A 13280-nucleotide genomic window follows, 5' to 3' on the forward strand; every position below is an offset into this window, starting at 1 on the left:
AGGCAGCAGAATAACAGTGTGGAAGAACTGAAAGATGGTGAGGGTGACAACTCACCCTCTCCAATGACATTCTCCATAGTGACACAAGAGGCATCCAGCTCTTTAGTGAACTCCAGCACCCCTCTGCTAGGGTCATCATATGGTTGCAGGTCTACATAGGGCTTCAACCAGACCTTCTCTATGGTAAAGGAAAACAAAAGAGCAAATTAACCTGTCAGCTCTTTGGACAAGCTTTGCAGGGCAAAGCTACAGAAGCAGAGGTGAATCTGTGGGATTCTGACAACGGCAGTAAGCAAGTCTACAAATCTACATACACTGAAGGCTAGAGCTGTTATGGGAAGACGAAAATTACGTCAGAAAATCCATGCCAGTGTCTTCTTTGAAACTATCATTTCTTTTCATTCCTTCCAACCTATTCCAGGCTTCTCCACAGTTCTACCACCCCTTAGAAGCTCACCTCTGTCAAAGCCTGAAGTATTGTAATCTGGCCGTGCTTGTCTCCGACGAGCCTGCCTGGAACATAAGAAGCAGTCATGAAAGTAAAATGGTCAGCAGATAGCAAAGAGAAAAGCAAGACTTCCAGGCTGTCTACCCTAAGATTGGTCAAGGACAGAGTTCAGGGCAACGCAGACCAAAGTGGAACCAGACACTGCACCTACTTGGAAGAGTACAGCTAGCAAGAAAATGCGATGCTTCATTTACATTTAGAAATGGAGCTTTGTTTCCAGGCAGGCAGCTTTGCTCATCCTTCTTGCTTGCTCAATTACATTCCTATTTATTTTATGTTTTCTGTACACATTCAATAGAATACTTGACATTCTTAGAACAAAATAATAGCAGCTTTACAGACATTTAGTGGTCCCAGGGAGAGGACCACAAAAGTAATGGTATATGGAATATGGTTTGAAATGACTGCATGCATGCAGTGTGCACTTGATTGATGAGCAGCTATAAAAATGATTGTACCATCACAATATTTTTATTCATCTGTTATGATAACAGTGTGATACTGCTGGAGTATAACAAAACTAAGAAATCACATTTTCCTCTGTCCTCAGCAGTAAGCGTTATCTTACAGACATATAAATCCCTCCAATCCTGCTAATCCAAGTTACTTACTGAGACTCATTCCATTTTGCAGCAGCACAGTGGTCTTACTCATTCTTCCCTAAACTCTACCTATCCAGTATCCTCTAAGAAACCAGAGCCTCCTTCCCTTTCTCCAGCTCACATAGCTCAGCTACTCCTACATCTATACCTTTTTCAATATCCAAAATCAACACTTACTTTCGCCGAAAGATGAGAAGTCCCAGAAGGAGCCCAATAAATAGCAGAACTCCAAAGACAATAGAGACGATGACTCCACCAGACAGAGCTCCTGTGTCTGCAGAAACAAAAAGAAAAGCCATACGATGTAAAAGGACAAGAACTGTTTGCCTGGAATCATAGAATAGTTAGGGTTGCAAAGGACCTTAAGATCATCAAGTTCCAACCCTCCTGCCATGGGCAGGGACACCTCACACTAAACCATCTCACCCAAGGCTCTGTCCAACCTGGCCTTGACAACTGCCAGGGATGGAGCATTCACAACCTCCCTGGGCAACCCATTCCAGTGCCTCACCACCCTAACAGGAAAGAATTTCCTCCTTATATCCAATCTAAACTTCCCCTGTTTAAGTTTTAACCCATTACCCCTTGTCCTATCACTACAGTCCCTAATGAAGAGTCCCTCCCCAGCATCCGTATAGGCCAGCTTCTTCCAACCGATGGTATTAGGCAAGCTATGGCCATTTGTCTTCCAGGCAGCAGAGCCACCAAATTTGAGTCCTGTCATACTGCTATTGATATGCACGGAGTACCTCCTGGTAGGTATCTGGTTGACTCTTATCTACAGTCTTCTTCTAGCTGAGTAATTTACCCCTATGCCTGATTTTCTCATAGATTCCATGACACTTTCAGAAACAACAGCTGTTCCTTCCTTCCCACTCCTCTCCTACTGCTCTTTCAGATCAGACCCTTCTTCCTGCTCAGTAACTGATCTAGACTATGGCACAGCAAAGACACGATTTTCCCCAGCATCTAACTTGACTCTCTTCTTGTTTATTAAACTAATTTCATACTTCCTTTCCATTAATATCTGGTGTTAGTCCTTTGCTTAAATACCTTGACAGACACCATTGCCTGCTTAGGACTTTTAAAAGAAGCAAGTACCAACTTATAAACTTGCAGTCTAACATCATATTCATGCTTTCTCAAAACTAAGCCTCTGGTGGTTTCATTTTGTGACTGAATAGCATTAGATAGCATTCACATAATTACAGGTTGTCTTCTTTCATTTAGATTCTCAAGCTAAAGCCAGCCATTTCCATACAGTATATTTGAATACAGCAGAAGAAATGCTAAATGGCCTCAGTTGGTGAAATATGTATTTTTAAACCTTATTTCCCATAACTTCAAACAATTAAAAACTATTTTAACAACTTAAAAATACATTCAAGAAAAGTGTTCACATCCATATGGAATGAGAATCTACATTTTGTAACCTTTTCCTGAAGACATTTAGGAAAACATCCAGAAGAAAGCAAATTCCTACAGAAACGGTTTCAGTAAGTGAGCAGATTTTAAAGCAAGGAACAGCTTGTGTGACACAGACAACTGTGTCTGGAAGTGTTTCCTAACATCCAGCCCTAGTGGTCAGCATCCATAAAACCTGCTTAACACTTGTTTTTCTTTCTCAATTTGATGCTGACTCATCTGACTAAACTATTAAAAATCACCAGCTTAGTTAAGCAGAACTCTACAGGCAGAGGCAGTTTCATTTTTTTTGTTCAACCAAAAAAGATTTGGAAGGTGAAATAATGTAATATTTTAATAAAATGGGCAAATTTTTAGGTACACAGCACTTCTGCAGGGAACTAAGGAATTTAGATTAAACAAAAAGAAAAGTCTCTCCCTGCAAATCGTGTTCCACTAAATCCCTGGACCATTCAACCTAAACAATTCTCCTATTACAGAATCATAGAATCACAGAATAGTTAGGTTTGGAAAGGACCTTAAGATCATCCAGTTCCAACCCCCTTGCCATGGGCAGGGACACCTCACACTAAACCATGGCACCCAAGGCTCTGTCCAACCTGGCCTTGAACACTGCCAGGGATGGAGCATTCACAGCTTCCCTGGGCAACCCATTCCAGTGCCTCACCACCCTTACAGTAAAGAATTTCCTCCTTATATCCAATCTAAACTTCCCTTGTTTAAGTTTTAACCCATTACCCCTTGTCCTATCACTACAGTCCCTAATGAAGAGTCCCTCCCCAGCATCCCTATAGGCCCCCTTCAGATACTGGAAGGCTGCTCTGAGGTCTCCATGCAGCCTTCTCTTCTCCAGGCTGAACAGCCCAACTTTCTCAGCCTGTCTTCATATGGGAGGTGCTCCATCCCCTGATCATCCTCGTGGCCCTGCTCTGGACTTGTTCCAACAGTTCCATGTCCTTTTTATGTTGAGGACACCAGAACTGCACACAATACTCCAAGTGAGGTCTCACGAGAGCAGAGTAGAGGGGCAGGATCATCTCCTTTTGATTATCAAAAAAGAACTGCCATGAAATGAAGAGTTACATTCAGGGTCAGGACTACATAGAGTGGAAATGATAAAGCGAGGAGAAAAAATAGGGTGAGGTCCTTCGAGTTCCCCTTTTCACTTTCACACAAAAGAGGAGGCATATGGTAATTGGTTTGCTAACATGCAAACTTAGAAACATTAGCCAGAATCAGAATGTCTTTCAGGGACAGATGAAGAGCTGGTTAAGTGATTTTTCAGTACAACACATAAACCTGAGACTGATCAGTTCTTGACAGCAAAGTACAACTGGATTCTGTGTGACAGCAAGGACATGGGATAGAAGTCTCCTTGTCCTACATTCTTACAAAGCAACAGGCTTAGCCCTGGTGACAAGGAACTCAGGAGCGTGCCATCTGTGTCTTACATCCAGCAGAACACAGACATCCATGTACCATATGCATATACAGTCTGATGGAGAACTGAGTTTCTTTCAGGTAAAACATCAGTGGCTGTCCTTTACCTGGTGGAAGGGTGCGGAATTCCTGCTCTGGGGAGTAGGGCCCAGGCCCAAGGGGTGTGATGGATCTCACACGCAGCAGATAGGCTGTGTCTGGCTGCAGGTCTCTCAGAGTGACATTTGGCTCCAGAAGGTGCTTCACTGTGTAACGTGCCTCCTCTCCCTGCAGAAATCAACCAGGGTAAAGTAACAAATACCTGTCGGACAAAGAGGACACTTCCACCCCTTTGGGTGAAAGGGGAAAGAACAAATGAGGCAGGCCTCACCTTCTCAAAGAACATGACTTCATATTCCACTGAGGTCCGGCTGCGCTGCCGTGGGGCAAGCCAAGACACAGAAAGGCTACTGTCATCTCTCTGTGTCAGGATGAACTGGGATACTGTCACCGGAGCTGCAGGGAACAGAACACAGAACATCAGGAAGAAATACAAACATAATGCAAACTAGGCCCTCTCTCCACCATAAGCTCTCTCTTTCATCCTCTGGTCATACCGTGCAATTGGAACTGACTTTCATTGGCACTCCCACTCCCTCATCTTTCTTTTCTGTGGTGAAAGGGAAATGAGGTCTTTGGTTGTAATTAGTTGCTTTTCATTAATAATCCACTTCTATCCCAACACTGGAAACACAGCTTTGGCTCTCAAAACAAAATCAGTGTTCCAAGAAATTACGTTTAATGCAGCCCTGCACAGAAAGCATTCAATTTGAAATAAAGATGTTAGGAAATGTATGTATCCTGTGTGGTTTATGAATGCAGCTCAGTTTCATGAGGGTACAGTGAAATTCAGTGCTCAAAATCTTTCATCTGACCGCAAATGCATGCTGATCATGAATGAGAAGATAATCCTCAACAGTCTGCAAGGACTGAGGAGTCAAGCAGGGTTCTCTCCTTGTCCTTTGTCATCACCGGGTAGTGATGAGGTGAGCCAAAAGTAGCTCTACTTTTCTAGCTCAGAGTTGTGCTGCCCCCACGTAGTGTCAGGAAGAAAAGTCCTATTTTGTCATCAAATCAGAACCTGGGGGAAGCACCGAGGGCTTTTTGAGCACCGGAATGTCCCTTTTCTAAAATCACCTTTCACAGCACTCTGGAAATTACTCACAGGACAGCCAAAGTTGCCAGCTTGAAGCTAAACTACAGAAATGTGTCACAACCTGCATGTTTTTAGCATCCTCGCTTCTCCATGCTTTCAAAGCTCTTTTCTTTTCAGGGTTACTGTTGTGTTTGGTTGGACTTTTTGCAGTATCTGGGTCATGGAAATCTTCCATGCCAGAGTCCCTGTTCTTCCTGTCACACAGCTTACAATACTTCAGCTGGACTAGGCTAGTGTATGACAAGGAGGGCTTCATCCTCCTCACTTCTATTAAGTCCTTGGTGGATTCGTAGCCCTTGCTGGGTAATGATTACTGCTGTTTTGACTTGCAAGGGATGTGACTGATGGATTTTACATGCCAGAGGCAGAGGTACCTTAGAGTCCTTATCATGCCATACCGACACATGTGGCAGACAGAAGGAGAAGGTGGAGAAAGCTTAAACATTCACAGAGATTCCTCTTCCTGGTGAGCAGGAAGAACTCTCTGCTTCTGCTAACCTGCATGTCCAACTGCGACCCAGACAGCTGGAGCAGTTCTCTGTGGAGCAGGTCCCATTCCTGAGACACCGTTATGGGCTTCCACAGCAAATGTGTAGTTGGTGTAAGCTTCTAGGCCGTCCACGTCCACAGCAGGTTTAGTGAGACCAGAAGCACTGGGGGAGAACACCACCCCAGCCTCGCATGGCTCACATGAGAGGAAATGGCACCGCTGACAGAAGACTGTGTAAGTCAGGTCCTTTCGCCCACCATGGTCACTGGGTGGCTGCCACCACAGACTCAGCTGTGTGCCAATAAGGGAGAAGCTGACATTGCGGGGAGCTGAGGGGGGGCCTACAAGAAGCATGAAAGAAAGTATTAGATCCAGTTGCTAACAGCAAAACTACCGTGGCAGCTTCCCATCTGCTGATGCATTTTGAACGGAGCCCTCTGTCCCCCCAGTCTCTCCCTCTCTGATGTCTCATCTCCATTTCCCAATGTTTTGTTTTCTCCCATCTCCTTGTTCATAGAGTCACAGAATGATTTGGGTTGGAAGGGACCTTTAAAGGTCACTTAGTTCAACTCCCCTGCCATGGGCAGGGACATCTTCCACTAGACCAGCTTGCTGAAAGCCCCATTCAACCTGACATTAGAACACTTACAAACACAGGGCATCCACAGCAACCTGCTCCAGTGTCTCATCACCTGCACTGTAAAAAGTTTCTTCTGTTTCTCCCATCTAAATCTACTCTCTTTCGTTTAAAACCATCACCCCTTGTCCCATCACTACAAGCCCTGCTAAAAAGTCTTTCTCTGCCTTCCTTATAAACCCCCTTTAAGTACTGAAAGGCCGCAATAAGATCTCCCTGAAGCCTTCTCTTCTCCGGGCTTGAACAAGCACAGTTCTCTCAGCCTTTTTTCATTAGGAGAGGTGTTCCAGTCTCTGACCATCTTTGTGCCCCTCTTATGGACTCACTTTACCAGGTCCGTATCTCTTTTGTACTAGGGACACCAGAGCTGGACATAGTACTCCAGGTAGGGTGTCAGCAGAGAGCAAGAATCACCTCCCTTGCCCTGTTGGCCATGCATTTCTTTATACAGCCCAGGTTACAACCGGCTTTCTGGATGCAAGTGCACATGGCCAGCTCATGTCCAATTTTCCCCACCAGTATCCCTATGCTCTTATCTGTGTGGCTGCTCTCAATAATTTCATCCCACAATCTGTATATGTATATATATAGATACATAGATACAGCCATAGATACGTTATAGATAATGTTCTCTCTATCTGTGACTCACGGGTGCAAGCAATATTCTGGCCTTCTGAAGGTGCTCGGTAGAAGCCTGCATTGCAGGCACAAGATGTAGCCCCTGCCTCATCAGACAAGCTGTTGGGGGGGCACTTCAGGCAGCGTTTAGCCTCCAGGGAGTGACGGTAGAATCCTCGCTGGCAGGCTGTGAAGGAAAACAAGTAATCATAAGATCAACAATAAACCAAGATGAACAGGAAAACACCTGCAGGCTTTGATCAGCGTCTTGAGCACTCATTTATCTGCTTGCACTTTATCTGTTTTCTTAGCTCACAGAAATAAGTACATTGGAATGCACCCCTGGAGGTCACCTTAGCTCAATCAGAGCAGAGGGGAGATGCAACCTCAGGGTAGGAGCAACGTTACGATGGGACTCGTAGGCTGAAGAAGGGAGATGTCATTCATCACAGATGCTGTATGAACAAAGTTGGTCGACCCAGACTGGTCCCAACGTAGCCCTTCAAGCCTTCCACACCATAAATAAGATCCTCCAAGTCCTTGTACTCCTCAAAGTCCTCTGCTTGCTGACATCACACAGGATACCCAGGAAAGAGGGAGTGAGGGAGGGAACTGCACAGGTGACACGCAGGCACAGGAACAAACCTAGGTGGTAACCGGCTGGACCAGGCCACACCACCCGAGGCTGCCTGTGCATCACTAAACTGAAGGGGGGCAGGAGGCGCAGGCAGCACGGTTGAACCCAGCTGGATGCACGACCCACCCGGCAGCACTGCGGCAGGCTCTGGGAGCGTTGGGAGGGACGGGGGGGCAGCGACCGCGACCCTTGGACACACAAGCCCAGGCCAGCCTCGAACCGGCGTCCTGGGAGCCAGGGAGAGCCCCGGTGCCCCAATAGGGAGCGGCCCCGGCCCGCCCCGCCGCCCCCGGGGCCGCCAGACCGCAGGAGGCGTTGCGGCAGCGGCGCCCGGCGCCTCGGCTCCCCCGCCGCGGTAACCGGGGCCCAGGCAGCCGCAGTTCCGGCAGCGGCCGGCAGGTGGCAGCACAGCACCGGCGAGGCAACAGCGCCAGCCGGGCCAGGGCCCGCCCCCCCCCCCTGGAGGCGGTGCGGAGCCTCCCCCGGAGCTGCCGGTGGGCCCGGGGGTGGGAGCCGCAACCGGCAGCGGGGCGGGGGCTGTGGGGCGCGGCTGTCATCGCTGCCAGCCTCTCTTCGCTGGAGGCCTTGGGGTGTCCTCGGCTACCCCGGGAGCGCGGCCGGCGGCGAATGTGCGCAGCCAGCAGCCCCTCTGCCCCCGGCACCCGGTTTAGGCGGCCCTTGGGCACCCGCTGTAGACACGCTGGGAAAAACATGCCTGGGAAAGGGCCCGCTCAGCTCTGCCCGTCAGGCATCGGAGGGCAGAGGGGGCTGCGGTCCTCCCTTCGCTCCTTGTTTGTGCCCGGGACACTGCCAGCAGGCACCAGACGGAGCTTGCCCCACCTGCCACCCTGCAGAGCCCATCGGGGAACCGCAGCACAAGCCAGGGGCACAGCTTCATGCTAAATTGGTACCTTACATACTTGAAGTAAATCACAGAGCTCAGGGTTCATCAGCAGCAAAGTCTGCAACGCTGAAATGGATGTAATGCAGGCAAGCACAGTTTTTCTGGGATCATGGGGTGGCTGAGCCATTATGTACCCAGCAGAGTATGGCTGGGAATGCAGGGAGAGGTTGAGTGAACTGGTTAAGAACCTCAGCCTTTGACAGCTTTCTGTTGCCTCCTGTCCTCTAACAAAGATCAGGTTCTCTTCCTTTTTGAGGCAGGGGTTCAGCTTTCCTGGTTTGTGTTCCTACTTAAGGCAAACCTCAGAACCAAAAGACACTGCCAGGAGGTCTCCTCCATCCTGTCCCCCTTTACATGTTTGAAGGAGAAGTCCTTCTGATAACAAAGCAGAAGCTGTGACCTCAGACTTCATCCTGACCTGGGCTGTTCCCAGTCCTTTGCACAATGCCTGATCTTTTCTGCCTGAGGACAAAGTAGAAGCTGTGACCTCAGTCCTTATCCTAACCTGAATTGTTCCCAGTCCCTTGCACAACGACTGCTCTTTTCCACTGAGGGTGGGGAGGTACCCCCCACAGGCAACCTTCCTTCACCCTCACCTTTGATCCTCCAGTAAGGCACTGCTTTGGACATGAAGTAACCTCTCCTTACCCCTGTTAACTGCTCCCCTCTTCCCTTCCTCTCCTGGGAGATCTCCCTGGCCCCTACAAAAGAGACTCCTGGCTGCAGCTGTACTTGGGAGGAGTGGGATGAAAGCACAGATGCAGAGTGAACCTGCGCTGTGATAGCAGTCAGGGCTTGTCCAGACATGACAGCTTCCCTGCCCCTTCCCAGGGGAGTGCTCTCAGGAGGGCGGGGAGAGCTCTGGAGCACCTAAGTGGAAAAACTGGCTGGGCTGTGCAAGGCGAGGGGATTGCTGGAGGAGGGCAGGATCCTGTGCTTCAACCTTCACCGGCTTCCCAAGCGAAACAAGCAGCAAGCAGTGGGGATTCATGGAAGCGCCAGGTCCTTGGAGTGGAGCAAAGGCAGAAAGAAGCAGAGACAGGGCATCCGCTGACCCTGAGCGTGGTGCATGGATTCCTGTTTCTGTATGCCTTAGGTTTGTGCCGTATGGCTGTGACAACAACAGCAGAGATGCGCTTTTACCTCCCAGTCTGCAGTAATACATATTCCCAAAAGACCACACATACCCTCTGACAGACACACAAAGTTGCTCTTTAGCAGCTGAATTTTGTGCCCTCTCTGGTGATGGGATAGCCCTGCACTGCTTGCTCCCAACAACCCTGGCTTGCTCTATGGCTCCAGTACCCGGTGACTCCAATGCTTGCTAATTGCTCTTCCTCAGAAATGAGCCAGGCACCTACGTATTGTGCAATGTGCTTTACATGGTTTCCCATGGCAGAGGAGCCATCCCTGTCTAAGCAGAAGGGGACACAGAGGAGAAACTTGTGTGTGTCCCCCCGCGCAACCCCAGCTCTCAGCTTTCTCATCACAGCCAAATACGCTGTTCCGTGCATCTGACCCCATGTGCCCTGAGAGAACAAGGCTGCCATTTAAGGGTTGGGAACCAGTTGTTGAGTGAGTCAGTGTCAATCACACAGTTACAGCTCGCAAAAACTAGCTCCAGAGCTGAAGGTTCCTGGATGAAGCCCAACAGGGAGTGGAGAGGTGTGCGCAGGTCCTACACCTGACACGAAGAGAAAAATCACGATTGAAAAAGAGAAGCTAAGGAGGGGAGGGAAGGTATAAGATATATCTAGCAGGCACACAGGGCAGGCAAGACAGAGGTAGACCATTACTAACTGCTGATATCACTTTATGCTCACAGATGCTCCGATCTCTAGCTCCCTGGAACCTCTCCCGTGGCCTACAGCCAATGGCTGTCTGCATACTCACCTACGCAGCTCCCATCGACTTCCTCAAACCCCACAGCACAAAGGCATTGGCCCATTGGTACTAGCCACTCGCCATCAGTGCTGCAGTGCATCCGGGGAGGAGAGCCCTCTTCTTCAGCTGCATACTCCACGCAGACCCCGGGTACTTCTGTCAGCCCTTCCGAGCCTGCTAACGTCTCTGGAAAACGGGCCAGGCCCCGCACAGCCTCTGGGCAAGTCTTGTAATACACCCGGACAGACACCATGGCTACGCAAGCCCCGGAGTTCTGGAAAGCCAAATAGAAGCCCCGGCGAGACAGCTTCCCAATGGGGCACACTTCTGTGTTCAGCTGCATGGCACCCGATTCAATGTCTCTGCTGGTGAAGCTTCGATCTGCTGCCACAGTGTTGAGCTAAGCGAAAGAGAAAAGGACAATAGCTTCAACATCCAAGCAGGTACCAGCAGCTGAGCTACCCACGCCTCTCAAACTTCTTTTACACTAAAGCCTTTTAGAAGCTTTATGGTCAACATTGCATGTTTGCTTTGCACTTGGAAGTGGTGTTAACAGTGGGATCAGCAGCCTTCCTTGCATGTATAGTTTCCATCATCTCTTCAGCTTCTTTGCAGTCATTCACTGGTCTTATACAGTACCCTATGTTCTGGGTCTCTGATCTCAGAGGTCTTTAGGAGCAGCCCCTTAATAAAGCAAATCTCTTTTCTGTGATATTTTTCTTTGTTTGCAAATTCTATGCAGTAAAATCACAATACTCCTTGGAGCTGTGATTTTAAACTGACCAGTGAATTAGTCACCTGTTTCTAGGTTGTATTTGATGCGGGTTAGATTATCAACTGCAAGGTGCTTCTCATGGAGCACACACCATGTTTCAGCACTGTAGATACCTGGGTGAAAAATGCTCCCACACTCTTACATTCCCCCTGCTTTCACAAACAAAGGGTGAGAGTGACAAGAGATGCTTTTGATGCTTGGAAAGGCCTCTGTGACATGTGATATGGAAGACCTGCTGGACTGCAGGTGGGGTGGCCTTTCTTCTCAGAGCGAGAGCCTAAGTGATCCTCTCCACCGCACGCCCTCCCTATTGCATGAAACCACCCACTCTGTGTAGTTGGATGGCAGATGAAAGGATCTGCACAGCAGCCGCATCTGGCCGTGGGATCATTAGGCAGGTTTAGGAGTTGGGGAGGTATCATACAAATTCACATGGTAGGCTGCAGGGGAGGTGGAGAAGCACTGGTGAGGGAGGGGAATCAGTTACCAGATTCTGCTGCTCTGCCTGTTATGGCCTTTACTGTTCTTTGCTTTTATCACACACCTTAAACCACAGAGGAAAGGGCAGTCAGGTGGCTTCTTTTAGGACACAACTGGGTTATAGAAGTTCCTCCACAAAAAAAGCTGAGGTTCCCTGTTCTGCAATTCCAATGTTTCTTTGGCAAGAGGACACTATGTTGGGGGAAACAGTAGTTAAAATATAGCAGTGCTAAATACCTGCACATGAGGGAGAATTTCATTTTAGCAAGGCATCACCTCCAGTTTTAGAAAATAAGAACCTATATCTTGTAACAATCAGAGTAAATGATCAAGAGCACAGAGACCTGAACTGGATTCTGTTTTTCACTTGATCTAATCTTGCTTTATTACCCAAGGCAAATCTAGTTCCTTTGGCCTCTGCTATTTCCAAAAATTGGTGTAACCATCCAGCACTGTTACAACCCTTTAAAATCCTTACCTATGTGGTCTCCAGTTAAGTACTTACATAGAATGGGGGTCTGATCTCATTTGCAAACTCTTGTGCTTCTTGTGGCAAAGACTGTTCTGAGCATCACAGAGGGAAAGGGGCAAGGTTTATCCTAAGGACAATGCTTCCTATCCATGCCCCTCCCCGGATGCTGGCTCTGCTGGCCTACCCCACTCAGCAAGACACATCTAGTTTAAGCTGACAGACATGAGTCAGTCTTCACCCCAGCGCTACAGACCTTAATGAACAGCGGGCGGCGGAACTGGATCCCGACATCTTGTTCAGACTCCATGTAATAGAGGTTGAAGGTCTCTTTGCAGGTTACCACTTCACCTTTGAAGCTCTTGCAGTCCCGCACAGTAAACTTCAGCTCCACATAAATGCGTGAGGCTGCCTCACCCCGATAAATCCAGTTGGTGCGAAGCCAGTGATCAGTGTCACCCTCAGAAAGCACGCTGCAGTCCTGGTACATATAGACCGGGGTACCATTTATCATCTGTTGCACTTCACTCCACTGCACCCAGGGTAGAAGAAAACACATTGTTAGACAGATGTGAGAAAAATTCTGCTTCAAGCTTCTCATACAGCACTCAGGGCTCAAAACCCGCGTATGTAGAAGGTCCCTTACACTGAGCAAAAGCCGCATCTGATCTAGAGCCCCATATCTACCTAAACTCTTTACACAGGGAGCAAAGAGGATACTGTAATTAGGATCTGAGTTATGACAAATTGAAGGGAACCACTGTTCACAGACCCTTGCACATGCCCTTTATCCTACCTTAGTTGCAGTTTGTTTCTTCACACACTGCCTTATCTTAGACTGAGAAAAAGTACCACTAATCCCATGTACCGGCCACTTCTCTCTACCACTGTTTAAGTGCACAGTAGGACATACCATATCAGGACTGTTATCTGCCCCTGAAAATAATGCACAGCACTTCGGGGTAAGAGAAAAGATGCCCCGCAACAGTGAGAAGATCAACTGCAGAAGGACTGTTCTAGAGCAAGCACTTATTAATTTGGAGTTCAAGCTTAAGTATGATATTTTGCAAGCCCTAATTTAACTATTAAAATTCAGTTGATTTTCCTGACTTCATATAAGGTTCTACTTCTTCCCCAGACAAATAACAGCTGGGAGGAGGACATGGGCCCAAGTGGTTATGTGACCACAGTGATACTATTTGTCTGAATCTCATAG

General features: G+C 48.2%; 1 protein-coding gene across 1 annotated transcript in view; it reads right to left on the reverse strand.

Moving 5' to 3' along the window:
• EPHA1 (EPH receptor A1) overlaps positions 1-13280 on the reverse strand; it is a 32397-nt gene that overhangs the window by 5296 nt on the left and 13821 nt on the right. Inside the window, exons 3-11 of the mRNA XM_061365443.1 lie at positions 12321-12596; positions 10350-10740; positions 6947-7102; positions 5669-6001; positions 4346-4470; positions 4083-4242; positions 1288-1384; positions 458-513; positions 56-178 (exon numbers count right to left, since the gene is read on the reverse strand). Of these exons, the coding sequence (XP_061221427.1) occupies positions 56-178; positions 458-513; positions 1288-1384; positions 4083-4242; positions 4346-4470; positions 5669-6001; positions 6947-7102; positions 10350-10740; positions 12321-12596 (1717 nt within the window). The remainder of the gene's footprint in view (positions 1-55; positions 179-457; positions 514-1287; positions 1385-4082; positions 4243-4345; positions 4471-5668; positions 6002-6946; positions 7103-10349; positions 10741-12320; positions 12597-13280) is intronic.

This window comes from Neopsephotus bourkii, unplaced genomic scaffold, assembly GCF_033783945.1.
Source record: "Neopsephotus bourkii isolate Nb327-2 ecotype Australia unplaced genomic scaffold, CSIRO-AGI_Nbou_v1 NB_1287, whole genome shotgun sequence".
NCBI lineage: Eukaryota > Metazoa > Chordata > Aves > Psittaciformes > Psittacidae > Neopsephotus > Neopsephotus bourkii.